General features: G+C 40.4%; 1 protein-coding gene across 8 annotated transcripts in view; it reads left to right on the forward strand.

The window, feature by feature from the left end:
* The window catches only part of LOC133537889 (plakophilin-4-like), a 280,220-nt gene that overhangs the window by 168,798 nt on the left and 94,616 nt on the right, over positions 1-16,806 (forward strand). For all 8 annotated transcript variants that reach the window (XM_061879014.1, XM_061879012.1, XM_061879018.1 and 5 more), the window contains 3 exons: positions 6,360-6,485; positions 8,914-9,095; positions 15,174-15,717. In XM_061879014.1, coding sequence (XP_061734998.1) covers positions 6,360-6,485; positions 8,914-9,095; positions 15,174-15,717 — 852 coding nt within the window. The remainder of the gene's footprint in view (positions 1-6,359; positions 6,486-8,913; positions 9,096-15,173; positions 15,718-16,806) is intronic.

Raw genomic sequence — 16,806 nt, forward strand, 5'->3', positions numbered from 1 at the left:
ATAATATAGCTTTAACAAAACGTCTGTATTTTTATAATATAGCATTATATTTTTATAATATAGCGTTATATTTTTATAATATAGCTTTAAAAAAATGTCTGTATTTTTATAATGTAGCGTTATATTTTTATAATATAGCGTTATATTTTTATAATATAGCGTTATATTTTTATAATATAGCGTTATATTTTTATAATATAGCGTTATATTTTTATAATATAGCGTTAACAAAACGTCTGTATTAATCATGACCCCAGAAGTAAATGGGGGGGGGGGGAGTTTTTTGTAGGGAGAAGAAATTTGGCATGACAGCATGCAGTAAAAGTAAGCATGTGCTAATTATTTTAAAACCTCTTCTCCCTCCGGCACTTACCAAAGGCCTGCAGTAAAAAATTGAGTGTGATGTAAGGATACCATCATGAAAAGCACATTTAATTAAAAAAAAAACATTATTATGGTCTTACCTTTACTTATAAATGAAGTCCATGCGCAGCTCCTTCTGAACAAAAGCATCGATAACTTGTCTATAGAAGTCTTCCTTGTCTTTCTTCAGTTTTAAAAGTCTCTCTGTCTCGATGGAGATCTTCCTTTATTACCTCCTGCTTCGATTGAAAGTCCAGTTTAGAAAAGTGCTATCAGTTTGCTTGGCTCCTCTCGTGCGGGCGAGGACATAATTATCCTCGGCCAACTCCCCCTCCCGTTCTGCTCCGTGGGTGATCTCTTTATCCCACCGCTGCCATAAGGAAGTGTTATTGTATAAATAATAAACTGGGTATTTAGGACTGGAACATGCTTTATTTCAGCCCGGTTGTTTACATAGCCAGCATAGGAGTAGTGGTGTTACATCCTAAAAGGTCCGCGTCATAACCAATCCCAGCACATATCACGTCACTCGTTGTCACCTCTACTGCAGCCGAGTAGTCGCAAGAAGGATCACTAGCGCCCTCTACCACCAGGAGGCGGGAGTCATTTAATGACTCATATTTTGACACACGCAGCTACGGTATATTAATAAAACATAGCTGCTTACTGTTCTTTTTAGCTGAATAGCTCTTAATCTTCTTCCCTTTATGCGATTTCAAATTACCGGTATTGAAATCAGCCTCCTCCATTTTGAAAATGATGACAGGGGAAGTGTCACTCGTGACGTGACGAGTTTGACCCGGCGGTAATACTAAGCATGCGCTAATTATTTTGCGAAACGAGTTTGACCCGGCAGTAATTCAAGGCAGGCGCATATTACATGCCCGGCGGCAATTCAAGGAAATACCGTATTTTGTGTTTGCCATATAAAAAACTGGAGGGCCTAAAAAGAACAAACAAACAAAAAAAACTACAAAAAAACGTATAATTGACGAATAGATCTGAAGTTGATCTCGAGACCATTGTGTTAAAAGTAAACAGTAAAACAGGTTAGTGCGTCTGCCTCACAATACGAAGTTCCTGCAGTCCTGGGTTCAAATCCAGGCTCGGGATCTTTCTGTGTGGAGTTTGCATGTTCTCCCCGTGAATGCGTGGGTTCCCTCCGGGTACTCCGGCTTCCTCCCACTTCCAAAGACATGCACCTGGGGATAGGTTGATTGGCAACACTAAATTGGCCCTAGTGTGTGAATGTGAGTGTGAATGTTGTCTGTCTATTTGTGTTGGCCCTGCGATGAGGTGGCGACTTGTCCAGGGTGTACCCCGCCTTCCGCCCGATTGTAGCTGAGATAGGCGCCAGCGCCCCCCGCGACCCCGAAAGGGAATAAGCGGTAGGAAATGGATGGATGGATGGAGATATATATATATATATATATTATATATATATATATACATATATATTTATATATATATATATATATATATATATATATATATATATATATATATATATATATATACATATTATTATTTTTTTAACACTTTAATGAGTAGGACCCTTTTGGATCAGTGTGTTTTGTTTTAAAGTGTCATTGCACAAAAAATAATAGTGAATTAAAATCAATGGTGTTATGAGTTGTTGACCTTTTTACGGCTCCAATTATTATATAATCTCAAATATTCAACTTAAAAATTTTATTGGGTGATAATATTGCATATTTTCAGTTTTTTTTCCATCAAAAAACTGGGTTTTCTTTGACAAAAAGAGCATACAACTTAAATCTTTTAGATCATTTTATTGACAGATGGACCCAATGTTGATCTGGAGATTTAAAACTTGAATAATAATAAAACAAAATAATACTGAATAATGACACATTTTTAATATTTATTTTTACCAAAACCCTTTGGGGTCCCCGGGATCAAGCTTGAGTGGAGGCCTAAATGTTTATTTTTTTATTCATGTATTGTATTGGTTTTTAAAATAAACAGCCCCCGCTTGTTTTGATTTTTCAGTGTACAGCCCTAAGTGGAAAAAGTTTGGACACCCCTGGTTTACATGTACAACTTTCTCCGACTCTCTAGGACGTGTTTTATGCCACTTCTTTTTCTGTCTCATTTTGTCCACCGAACTTTTAACGTTGTGCGTGAATGCTCAAAGGTGAGTTTTGTTGATGTTATTGACTTGTGTGGAGTGCTAATCAGACATATTTGGTCCCAAGCTAATCGATGCTAACATGCTATTTAGGCTAGCTGTATGTACATATTGCATCATTATGCCTCATTTGGAGCTATATTTCAGCTCATTTAGTTTTCTTTAAGTCCTCTTAGTTCAATTTATATCTCATGACACACTATCTGTTTGTAATATGGCTTTTTAATTGTTTGCGGCTCCAGACGGATTTGTTTTTGTGTTTTTGGTCCAATATGGCTCTTTCAACACTTTAGGTTGCCGACCCCTGTTCTAGTCATTGATTGTTCTCGCCAAAAGATGCTGATATTTCATATAAAAATACCTTAAAGGGGAACATTATCACAATTTCAAAAGGGTTAAAAACAATAAAAATCAGTTCCCGGTGGCTTATTGTATTTTCTGAAGTTTTTTTCAAACTTTTACTGGTCTCCGAATATCCCTAAAAAAAAGCTTTAAAATGCTTGATTTTCGCTATTTGCGATACCACTATCCATTTCCCTGTGACGTCACACAGTGCTGCCAATGTAAACAAACAATGGGAATACCACAGCAAGATATAGCGACATTAGCTCGGATTCAAACTCGGATTTCAGCGGTTTAAGCGATTCAACAGATTACGCATGTATTGAAACGGATGGTTGGAGTATGAAAGTATTGAAGAAGAAACTGAAGCTATTGAGCGAATAGCTATTGACGCTATTCATAGCCGTAGCATGGCCGAATAGCTGCGTTAGCATCGCCGGTAAAATGTGCGGACCAAACGATCGAGACTTTCGCATCTTGTGACACTGGAGCAACTTAAATCCGTCGATTGGTAAGTGTTTGTTTGGCATTAAATGTGGGTGGAAGGAAACGTAATTGTAACGGACTTCCCGCCGTCCTCGTGTGGGTTGCGGGGACACCTGACACTAGACGCATCATAGCAGCGTTGGCATTGATTTATTATTTCAACAAATCTGCTGTCACTTGGCCCTTTGGTCGAGTCACTTTTCAGTGCGCTCCCTCGTGCTGCCTGCTGCCGCTGCACGCCTTTCGGCGTCCGGGGCTTGCGTCCGCTGCGGGGGTGTGTCATTGCTCTCGTGGTGTGGGTTGTCGTGCTTCTGGTCTGCTGGCCGATGTTTCCTCCTCCGCCCTTTTTGTACTCTAGCAGCAGATAGACAGACTGTGAGCAGGTGTGTAGTATACGCACCTGTCTTAGATTGGCGCTGCAGTGTCGCTCCGCGTGTGTCACGCCTCTTCTTTCCGCCGCATGCCCCGCCTCCCGGCCTCCAGGTGGGCCCGCGCTGCTGCTATCCGCCCGTTGTCGGCCCGTCGGCGGTGTCTCTCCACAGTAATATAGTTGCAAATGCAGATGCAGGTTATCCATACATCTCTGTGCCATGTCTGCTCTAGCATGAAGCATGTTAGCATGTTAGCATCGATTAGCGTAGCATGTTAGCCTCGATTAGCTGGCAGTCAACATCAACAAAACTCACCTTTGTGATTTCTGTGACTTTATCGTTGCAAATGCATCTGCAGGTTATCCATACATCTCTGTGCCATGTCTGCTCTAGCACCGCCGGTAAATAGCATGTTAGCGTCGATTAGCGTAACATCTTAGCATCGATTAACTGGCAGTCACGCCGCGACCAAATATGTCTGATTAGCAAATAAGTCAACATCAACAAAACCCACCTTTGTGATTTCGTTGACTTTATCGTTGCAAATGCATCTGCAGGTTATCCATACATCTCTGTGCCATGTCTGCTTTAGCACCGCCGCTAAATAGCATGTTAGCATCGATTAGCGTAGCATGTTAGCATCGATTAGCTGGCAGTCAACATCAACAAAACTCACCTTTGTGATTTCTGTGACTTTATCGTTACAAATGCATCTGCAGGTTATCCATACATCTCTGTGCCATGTCTGCTTTAGCAGCGCCGGTAAATAGCATGTTAGCATCGATTAGCGTAAAATGTTAGCATCGATTAACTGGCAGTCACGCCGCGACCAAATATGTCTTATTAGCAAATAAGTCAACATCAACAAAACCCACCTTTGTGATTTCGTTGACTTTATCGTTGCAAATGCATCTGCAGGTTATCCATACATCTCTGTGCCATGTCTGCTTTAGCAGCGCCGGTAAATAGCATGTTAGCATCGATTAGCGTAAAATGTTAGCATCGATTAACTGGCAGTCACGCCGCGACCAAATATGTCTTATTAGCAAATAAGTCAACATCAACAAAACCCACCTTTGTGATTTCGTTGACTTTATCGTTGCAAATGCATCTGCAGGTTATCCATACATCTCTGTGCCATGTCTGCTTTAGCACCGCCGCTAAATAGCATGTTAGCATCGATTAGCGTAGCATGTTAGCATCGATTAGCTGGCAGTCAACATCAACAAAACTCACCTTTGTGATTTCGTTGACTTTATCGTTGCAAATGCATCTGCAGGTTATCCATACATCTCTGTGCCATGTCTGCTTTAGCACCGCCGGTAAATAGCATGTTAGCGTCGATTAGCGTAACATGTTAGCATTGATTAACTGGCAGTCACGCCACGACCAAATATGTCTGATTAGCAAATAAGTCAACATCAACAAAACCCACCTTTGTGATTTCGTTGACTTTATCGTTGCAAATGCATCTGCAGGTTATCCATACATCTCTGTGCCATGTCTGCTTTTGCACCGCCGCTAAATAGCATGTTAGCATCGATTAGCGTAGCATTTTAGCATCGATTAGCTGGCAGTCAACATCAACAAAACTCACCTTTGTGATTTCGTTGACTTTATCGTTGCAAATGCATCTGCAGGTTATCCATACATCTCTGTGCCATGTCTGCTTTAGCACCGCCGGTAAATAGCATGTTAGCGTCGATTAGCGTAACATCTTAGCATCGATTAACTGGCAGTCACGCCGCGACCAAATATGTCTGATTAGCAAATAAGTCAACATCAACAAAACCCACCTTTGTGATTTCGTTGACTTTATCGTTGCAAATGCATCTGCAGGTTATCCATACATCTCTGTGCCATGTCTGTCGTAGCATCGCCGGTCAAATGTGAAGACACTTTGGTACATTCAATGGGGGTCTGGCGGCAGATTTCTTGCCAGTGGTGCAACTTGAATCCCTCCCTGTTAGTGTTGTTACACCCTCCGACAACACACCGTCGAGGCATGATATCTCTAAGGTTCCGAAAAATAGTCGAAAAAACGGAAAATAACAGACCTGAGACCCGGCGTTTGTAATGTGTTGAAAATGAAAATGGCGGCTGTATTACCTCAGCGACGTCACGTTCTGACGTCATTCCCCCCAGAGCGATGAACAGACAGGCGTTTAATTCGCCAAAATTCACCCATTTAGAGTTCGGAAATCGGTTAAAAAAAATAGATGGTCTTTTTTCTGCAACATCAAGGTATATATTGACGCTTGCATAGGTCTGCTGATAATGTTCCCCTTTAAGATTTTTCTGTTAAAATGAAGCCATTTTTTGTGGTCCCCTTTAATTTCGAAAAGTATCGAACATACATTTTGGTACCGGTACTAAAATATTGTACATTAATCGCCACTAATGCTGGCCGTTCTTATAAAGAGTGTGATTACAGACTCTTTAATCGAGTTCCTTTAAGTGGAGAAGCTGTTGCGTCCAATAAAAGGCACGGAGCAGTAAAACACATACCTAGGGCTGATTATGAATCAAATGATGCAGAAATCATTGTCTGCCATATTTCACTTTAAAGTCCCCACATGCTTAGTAGCTGATGCTTCAAGTCTGAAGTCTCAACAAATTCTCCCGGCTGTTTTTCTTTTCCCCAGATGCTCCCGCCTCAGGGGACCACAAGTCACGGATGACTGACAGCTCGCAGTCTCCTAGCTACCGCATCAGGATGGAGTCAGAGCAGGTGTCTCAGTACTCCCCGGAGCTGTCCACCCCCCATGAAAGTGAGGGTCTGTTATTGCCCTCTATCTGTCTTCTGCAGTTGGCTTTCCTCAGAGACATTTTTTTTTTTTTACTTGCCTCCGGGTCTCCTTTCCTACTACTTTATAGCATACAACACTAAATGTTATTTTAATTCATACAAAAAGGTGCTATAGCAGGGGTCACCAACCTTTTTGAAACCAAGAGCTACTTTTTTGGGTACTGATTAATGCGAAGGGCTACCAGTTTGATACACACTTAAATAAAATGCCAGAAATAGCCAATTTGCTCAATTTACCTTCAATAAATAAATCTATATATATATATAAATAATTCCGTCGTCCATTTTTTTTCCTTTTACAGAAGGTTTTTTGTAGAGGATAAAAGATGAAAAAAACACTAAATTGAAAGGTTTAAAAGAGGAAAAAAAACACACAAAAAATGAAAATTAAATTTTGAAACAGTTTATCTTCAATTTTGACTCTTTAAAATTCAAAATTCAACCGAAAAAAATGAAGAGAAAAACTAGCTAATTCGCATCCTTTCTAAAAAAAAATGAAAATATAATTTATGGAACATCATTAGTAATTTTTCCTGATTAAGATTAATTTTAGAATTTTGATGACATGTTTTAAATAGGTTAAAATCCAATCTGCACTTTGTTAGAATATATAACAAATTGGACCAAGCTATATTTCTAACTAAGACAAATCATTATTTCTTCTTGATTTTCCGTAACAAATTTTTTTTAAAGAAATTCCGAAACACTTTGAAATAAGATTTAAGTTTTATTCAACAGATTTTCTAGATTTGCCAGAATAATTTTTTTTAATTTTAATCATAATAAGGTTGAAGAAATATTTCACAATAAAACAGAAGCTAAAATGAAGAATTTAATTAAAATGTATTTATTATTCTTTACAGTAAAAACAATAATTTTATTTGAACATTGATTTAAATTGTCAGGAAGAAATTTAAAAGGTAAAAAGGTATTTGTGTTTAAAAATCCTAAAATCATTTTTAAAGTTGTATTTTTTCTCTAAAATTGTCTTTGTGAAAGTTATAAGAAGCAAAGTAAAAAAAATAAAATGATAATTTATTTAAACAAATGATGACCAAGTCTCTATTTCTTGGATTTTCAAATTGTATTTGAGTTTTGTCTCTCTTAGAATTAAAAATGTCCAACAAAGCGAGACCAGCTTGCTTGTAAATAAATACAATAAAAAAAAAATAGAGGCAGCTCACTGGTAAGTGCTTCTATTTGAGCTATTTTTAGAACAGGCCAGCGGGCGACTCATCTGGTCCTTACGGGCTACCTGGTGCCCGCGGGCACCGTGTTGGTGACCCCTGCTCTATACTGACAAACACAATTATAGCATGGAGCGTATTAGAAATGCTTATAAATGAGGCAGGTGTGTCCAAATTGCGGCCCTGGGGCCATTTGCGGCCCGCAGCTAATTGTTTACTTGCCCGCCACACATTCTGGAAATGCTATTGCAAAAATAAATAAAAAAACATTAAAAAAAAAAAGTGTAATGAGGTGAAATCTAACTAGAAAAAGTTGCAATGTTGACACAAAGCTGCCATGCAGGCTGTTTTTTCTTTTGTCTATTTTTATTATTGTTTTTTTTATCATTGCTCCAAAAAAAACAATGTTATAATGAATTATTGACCTCTTCATGGCTTTAATTATTTCAAAATATTTCCCTTTAAAATGTTTTATGTACAAAATATTGCATATATTGTGTGGTTGCCATACAAAAACATCAACATTTTCGTTGACAAAAGAGCATAAAACAAACAAAATAATAGTTCAAATGTAAAATTGACAGATATATCTGAACTTGATCTCGTAACTAAAATGTTGAAAGTAAAAACAAACTAATAAAAATGTATTACTTTATGAGTGGGGCACCTTTTGGATCTCAAATATTTTTAATGGGATTTTATTTATCATTTCACTGTGATTACTCAAAAATAATACTTATATGATAATAATTAAAATCAATGGTGTCCTGCATTATTGATCTTTTTAAGGCTCTAATTACTTCACATCAAACATTGCTTTCTGAATGTTTTGGGCAGTGGGGGAAATACTGCATATTTCAGTTTTATAATAAAAAACAGAAAAGGCATATCAACCTGAAGTTAATATACTGCGGAGATCTACTGTAAGCGTTAAATAAAATTTAAAAAATAATAATAATTTGACTTGTTTTTAACATTATGATAACTTGGACCCTTTATGGTCCCCCTAAAGAAAAAAAAAAAGAAAAAATTCGATATATAAAAATACAAAATATCAAAATGGGCCCCACATGCTTTAATTTTTCCGTGTGCGGCCCTTGGTGGAAAAAGTTTGGACACCCCTGCTCTACAGGTAAACGTCATGACTATTGACCGAAGCCTTCACGACGTCCTTTCTGCTTTTACTCCCTTCGCCCTCCGCAGGGAATTCACGCTCGAACCTGATGAATTCGTATTCAGACAGCGGCTACCAGGATGCCCCAGGTGGCTACAACGCGAGCCAGAATGTGGTGAAGTCCGACCTGAGGATGCAGCATTCCTTTCCCGGTGCGGGCACGAGCACGCCAATTAGGAGTACCAGGGCAGAGGGGCAGACGTCTTCCCAGGTACGTTTGCGTCCATGCTGTCAGAAACCACATCCACGCCGCGTTAAAAATGTGTACATGTCAACTTTTATGGCTATGAACTACTACTATTATTAAAAATAATAATACAGTAAAGCCATGTAATTACAAGAAATACGTCCAAATACCCTGAGAATCATCATTTCAATAGTTCATTAAAAATCAATATGCAATAATTATGCATGGTTGCCAGGTTCAAACACTGATTAACTTTATTAAACCATACAAGAAGCAAGGAATTAAATAAAACAAGGCGACACGGTAAAGAATCTGGGTATTATCTTCGACCCAACTCTCTCCTTTGAGGCACACATTAAAAGCGTTACTAAAACGGCCTTCTTTCATCTCCGTAATATCGCTAAAATTCGCTCCATTCTGTCCACTAAAGACGCTGAGATCATTATCCATGCGTTTGTTACACCTCGTCTCGATTACTGTAACGTATTATTTTCGGGTCTCCCCATGTCTAGCATTAAAAGATTACAGTTGGTACAAAATGCGGCTGCTAGACTTTTGACAAGAACAAGAAAGTTTGATCACATTACACCTGTACTGGCTCACCTGCACTGGCTTCTTGTGCACTTAAGATGTGACTTTAAGGTTTTACTACTTACGTATAAAATACTACACGGTCTAGCTCCATCCTATCTTGCCGATTGTATTGTACCATATGTCCCGGCAAGAAATCTGCGTTCAAAAGACTCCGGCTTATTAGTGATTCCCAAAGCCCAAAAAAAGTCTGCGGGCTGTAGAGCGTTTTCCGTTCGGGCTCCAGTACTCTGGAATGCCCTCCCGGTAACAGTTCGAGATGCTACCTCAGTAGAAGCATTTAAGTCTCACCTTAAAACTCATTTGTATACTCTAGCCTTTAAATAGACTCCCTTTTTAGACCAGTTGATCTGCCGTTTCTTTTCTTTTTCTTCTATGTCCCACTCTCCCTTGTGGAGGGGGTCCGGTCCGATCCGGTGGCCATGTACTGCTTGCCTGTGTATCGGCTGGGGACATCTCTGCGCTGCTGATCCGCCTCCGCTTGGGATGGTTTCCTGCTGGCTCCGCTGTGAACGGGACTCTCGCTGCTGTGTTGGATCCATTATGGATTGAACTTTCACAGTATCATGTTAGACCCGCTCGACATCCATTGCTTTCCTCCTCTCTAAGGTTCTCATAGTCATTATTGTCACCGACGTCCCACTGGGTCACTATTGTCACCGATGTCCCACTGGGTGTGAGTTTTCCTTGCCCTTATGTGGGCCTACCGAGGATGTCGTGGTGGTTTGTGCAGCCCTTTGAGACACTAGTGATTTAGGGCTATATAAGTAAACATTGATTGATTGATTGATTGAATTAAATTTGGCTCAATTGAGGAGAGACATCTGGATAGTACTTTTTGTACAGTCTCACCACGCTCTGATGAAAGATTGCACGCCTCCTCTTTTATTTGGACTTTCCCTAATTACATGGGTGTTTCTAAGGATACGAGGGTCGTAAACAGCCATCGCCTTTGATTACAAACAGTTCAAAGAAAATGTCGTAAAACAGTTCAAAGAAAAGATCCCTGGAGCTCCTCTCCACTTTGTAGATCTCGGGTCAAGACAAAATCTTTCCGTTGATTACAATACATCAAAGAAACGGAAAACCGTCATGTTGCTTCCCATCCTACACGGTGGAGTTTTATAAGCCTTTTGCTTGGTAGGATCAAAGACAGCTTTTGTCTTCTCGCCGGTAACTCGTAGCAACACAAAGTTTTGTGGTAACTTAAATACAATTATTCTGACAATAGTGAAACAAACACATATATTCATCATCGTAATAATTATAATTAGTATGAAATCGAAATGTATACTTAGAATTACTAATCCGAAGCCAAAATATTCTGATAATAAATTTGACCAAATACAAAAATGTACGGGAATGTTTTAAGAAATCAAGAGTATTTCAAAAAGATACAATTTCAATAGTTATATATATTGTAAACAAATTAGATACAACTCATATGTGATCGTTATAGTTACAATAAATACCGTATTTTTCGGACTCCAAGCCGTACTTAAATCCTTTCAATTCCTCAAAAATCGGCCGGGCGCCTTATAACCCGGTGCGCCTAATGTACGGAATAATTCTGGTCGTGCTTACCGACCTCAAAGCTATTTTACATGGCACATACTGTAAGGATAAGTGAAAGTTAAAAGTTAAAGTTGACTGCCATGAAATTCTAAGTTAATTATTATTTGCAAAAAAATCTATTAAGTTTATGCGTTTGGCATCAAATATGTTGTTTTTGTAGCATATGCAACTGAATATGGGTTGAAAATTATTTGCAAATCATTGTATTCTGTTTATATTTACATCTAACAAAATTTCCCAACTCATATGGAAACGGGGTTTGTATTTCTGAAGTGTTCTCCCGGGATGCAAATAGACTTTTCCGGACCAGGGTAGCAGGTAGGAACATATTTAATACCAAAAACTCTAAAAGGGTAGTGGCAGTGTTTTTTTAAGCTTTCCTGAGCCCATGTGGTGATATCCTTTAGAGATTGATGTTGATTTTTGATACAGTGCCGTCTGAGGGATCTAAGGTCACGGTCATTCAATGTTGGTTTCCGGCCATGTTAGGTGGAGTGATTTCTCCAGATTCTCTGAACCTTTTGATGATATTATGGAGCGTAGATGTTGAAATCCCTAAATTTCTTGCAATTGCACTTTGAGAAACGTTGTTCTTAAACTGTTTGACTATTTGCTCACGCAGTTGTGGACAAAGGGGTGTACCTCGCCCCATCCTTTCTTGTGAAAGACTGAGCATTTTTTGGGAAGCTGTTTTTATACCCAATCATGGCACCCACCTGTTCCCAATTAGCCTGCACACCTGTGGGATGTTCCAAATAAGTGTTTGATGAGCATTCCTCAACTTGCTCAGTATTTATTACCACCTTTCCCAACTTCTTTGTCACGTGTTGCTGGCATCAAATTCTAAAGTTAACGATTATTTGCAAAAAAAAAATGTTTGTCAGTTTGAACATCAAATATGTTGTCTTTGTAGCATATTCAACTGAATATGGGTTGAAAAGGATTTGAAAATCATTGTAATCCGTTCATATTTACATCTAACACAATTTCCCAACTCATATGGAAACGGGGTTTGTATTTCTGAAGTGAAGTGAATTATATTTTATATAGCGCTTTTTCTCTAGTGACTCAAAGCGCTTTACATAGTGAAACCCAATATCTAAGTTACATTTAAACCAGTGTGGGTGGCACTGGGAGCAGGTGGGTAAAGTGTCTTGCCCAAGGACACAACGGCAGTGACTAGGATGGTGGAAGCGGGAATCGAACCGGCAACCCTCAAGTTGCTGGCACGACCACTCTACCAACCGAGCTAAACTGGTTTGATTAGTACTGTCAAGACGGGGGGGGGGATTGTTCTCCCGGGATGCAAACAGACTTTTCCGGACCAGGGTAGCAGGTAGGAACATATTTAATACCAAAAACTCTAAAAGGGTAGTGACAGTGTTTTTTTAAGTGTTCCTGAGCCCATGTGGTGATATCCTTTAGAGACTGATGTTGATTTTTGATACAGTGCCGTCTGAGGGATAGAAGGTCAGGGTCATTCAATGTTGGTTTCCGGCGATGACACTTATGTGGAGCGATTTCTCCAGATTCTCTGAACCTTTTGATGATATTATGGACCGTAGATGTTGAAATCCCTAAATTTCTTGCAATTGCACTTTGAGAAACGTTGTTCTTAAACTGTTTGACTATTTGCTCACACGGTTGTGGACAAAGGGGTGTACCTCGCCCCATCCTTTCTTGTGAAAGACTGAGCGTTTTTTGGGAAGCTGTTTTTATACCCAATCATGGCACCCACCTGTTCCCAATTAGCCTGCACACCTGTGGGATGTTCCAAATAAGTGTTTGATGAGCATTCCTCAACTTTATCAGTATTTATTGCCACCTTTCCCAACTTCTTTGTCATGTGTTGCTGGCATCAAATTCAAAAGTTAATGATTATTTGCAAAAAAAAAAATGTTTATCAGTTTGAACATCAAATATGTTGTCTTTGTAGCATATTCAACTGAATATGGGTTGAAAAGGATTTGAAAATCATTGTATTCCGTTTATATTTACATCTAACACAATTTCCCAACTCATATGGAAACGGGGTTTGTATTTCTGAAGTGAAGTGAATTATATTTTATATAGCGCTTTTTCTCTAGTGACTCAAAGCGCTTTACATAGTGAAACCCAATATGTAAGTTACATTCAAACCAGTGTGGGTGGCACTGGGAGCAGGTGGGTAAAGTGTCTTGCCCAAGGACACAACGGCAGTGACTAGGATTGCGGAAGCGGGAATCGAACCGGCAACCCTCAAGTTGCTGGCACGACCACTCTACCAACCGAGCTAAACTGGTTTGATTAGTACTGTCAAGACGGGGGGGGATTGTTCTCCCGGGATGCAAACAGACTTTTCCGGACCAGGGTAGCAGGTAGGAACATATTTAATACCAAAAACTCTAAAAGGGTAGTGACAGTGTTTTTTTAAGTGTTCCTGAGCCCATGTGGTGATATCCTTTAGAGACCGATGTTGATTTTTGATACAGTGCCGTCTGAGGGATCGAAGGTCAGGGTCATTCAATGTTGGTTTCCGGCGATGCCGCTTATGTGGAGCGATTTCTCCAGATTCTCTGAACCTTTTGATGATATTATGGACCGTAGATGTTGAAATCCCTAAATTTCTTGCAATTGCACTTTGAGAAACGTTGTTCTTAAACTGTTTGACTATTTGCTCACGCAGTTGTGGACAAAGGGGTGTACCTCGCCCCATCCTTTCTTGTGAAAGACTGAGCATTTTTTGGGGGAAGCTGCTTTTATACCCAATCATGGCACCCACCTGTTCCCAATTAGCCTGCACACCTGTGGGATGTTCCAAATAAGTGTTTGATGAGCATTCCTCAACTTTATCAGTATTTATTGCCACCTTTCCCAACTTCTTTGTCATGTGTTGCTGGCATCAAATTCAAAAGTTAATGATTATTTGCAAAAAAAAAAATGTTTATCAGTTTGAACATCAAATATGTTGTCTTTGTAGCATATTCAACTTAGTATGGGTTGAAAATTATTTTCAAATCATTGTATTCCGTTTATATTTACATCTAACACAATTTCCCAACTCATATGGAAACGGGGTTTGTATTTCTGGTTTGGTTAGTACTGTCAAGACGGGGGGGGATTGTTCTCCCGGGATGCAAACAGACTTTTCCGGACCAGGGTAGCAGGTAGGAACATTTTAAGTGTTCCTGAGCCCATGTGGTGATATCCTTTAGAGATTGATGTTGATTTTTGAGGGATCGAAGGTCAGGGTCATTCAATGTTGGTTTCTGGCCATGCCGCTTATGAGGGGCGATTTCTCCAGATTCTCTGAACCTTTTGATGATATTATGGAGCGTAGATGTTGAAATCCCTAAATTTCTTGCAATTGCACTTTGAGAAAGGTTGTTCTTAAACTGTTTGACTATTTGCTCACGCAGTTGTGGACAAAGGGGTGTACCTCGCCCCCATCCTTTCTTGTGAAAGACTGAGCGTTTTTTGGGAAGCCATTTTTATACCCAATCATGGCACCCACCTGTTCCCAATTAGCCTGCACACCTGTGGGATGTTCCAAATAAGTGTTTGATGAGCATTCCTCAACTTTATCAGTATTTATTGCCACCTTTCCCAACTTCTTTCTCATGTGTTGCTGGCATTGTATCCAACACAATTTCCCAACTCATATGGAAACGGGGTTTGTATTTCTGGTTTGATTAGTACCGTCAAGACGGGGGGGGATTGTTCTCCCGGGATACAAACAGACTTTTCCGGACCAGGGTAGCAGGTAGGAACATATTAAATACCAAAAACTCTAAAATGGTACAAAAAAACATTTATATTATTTATGTATATATATCAATATATTTTTGGCTGCTGGTGTGCCGTAGTTCTGGGACCCCCTGCTCTATAGACTTGAAATTGGTTTGATTGAGCATGCAAGAGCATTTGTTGATGTTGTTGTTGTCGTTGTTGCTGCAGGACCCAGCTGCGAGTGCAGCAGTGCCTGGCCGTGCGATGCGGAGAGTCAGCTCAGTGCCTTCTCGCTCTCACTCTCCAGCTCCCGTCAGCGGCATCTCCCCCTCCCGCGGCTCCCTGCGTGCCTCAGCTGGCAGTGCCTACGTCTCCCCTATTACCGCCGAACCCAAACCCCTCTCCAGCATCTTCTCCACCACCTTGCCCGCCGCTCAGCGCGCCGGCGGCTCACCTCTCTCCACCCAAAAAAACTCCCCCGCCGCTCTGCGCCGCGTGGGTTCGGCAAACTCCCGAGCGGGCAGCACCTGCCGTACCACCTCGCCCTACCAGGCCTCCGTGGCGTCGTCGTCGGGCCGCATGGGCTCGCCTCTGTCGCTGGCAGACAACTCCAAGCAGCCCAGTCGCTCGTCTCCCGTCAGAGCAAGTATGGTCGCCGTTCCCCAGCACTACAGCTCCACCCTGCCCCGCTCCACCATCCACAACACTGACCCCTACAGGACGCAGATGTACGACCTTTACGAGAGGAGCACGCGACCAGACAGCCTTGCAGGTACTTCAACGCAAACACGCAACACATTTAATGCAACACTTTTTGAGAAAGAAAACTGGGGATAAAACAGGACGGAAGTACAAACCCCGTTTCCATATGAATTGGGAAATTGTGTTAGATGTAAATATAAACGGAATACAATGATTTGCAATTCTTTTTTAACCCATATTCAATTGAATGCACTACAAAGACAAGATATTTGATGTTCACACCTATAACTTTATTTTTGCAAATATTAATTAACTTAGAATTTCCTGTCTGCAACACGTGCCAAAGTAGTTGGGAAAGGGCATGTTCACCACTGTGTTACATCACCTTTTCTTTTAACAACACTCAATAAACGTTTGGGAACTGAGGAAACTAATTGTAGAAGCTTTGAAAGTGGAATTCTTTCCCATTCCTGTTTTATGTAGACCTTCAGTCCTTCAACAGTCCGGGGTCTCCGCTGTCCTATTTTACGCCACACATTTTCCATGGGAGACAGGTCTGGACTGCAGGCAGGTCAGGAAAGTACCCGCACTCTTTTTTTACAAAGCCACGCTGTTGTAGCATGTGCTGCATGTGGCTTGGCCTTGTCTTGCTGAAATAAGCAGGGGCGTCCATGAAAAAGACGGCGCTTAGATGGCAGCATATGTTGCTCCAAAACCTGGATGTACCTTTCAGCATTAATGGTGCCTTCACAGATGTGTAAGTTACCCATGTCTTGGGCACTAATGCACCCCCATACCATCACAGATGCTGACTTTTGAACTTTGCGTCGATAAAAGTCTGGATGGTTCTCTCCCCTTTGGTCCGGATGACGCAGTATCGAATATTTCCAAAAACATTTTGAAATGTGGACTCGTCAGACCACAGAACAATTTTCCACTTTGTATCAGTTTATCTTAAATAATCTCGGGCCCAGAGAAGCCGGCGGCGTTTCTGGATGTTGTTGATAAATGGCTTCCGCTTTGCATAGTAGAGCTTTAACTTGCACCTACAGATGTAGTGACAAACTGTATTTAGTGACAGTGGTTTTCTGAAGTGTTCCTGAGCCCATGTGGTGATATCCTTTAGAGATTGATGTCTGTTTTTGATACAATGTTGTCT

Source organism: Nerophis ophidion, linkage group LG19 (assembly GCF_033978795.1).
Source record: "Nerophis ophidion isolate RoL-2023_Sa linkage group LG19, RoL_Noph_v1.0, whole genome shotgun sequence".
Taxonomy (NCBI): domain Eukaryota; kingdom Metazoa; phylum Chordata; class Actinopteri; order Syngnathiformes; family Syngnathidae; genus Nerophis; species Nerophis ophidion.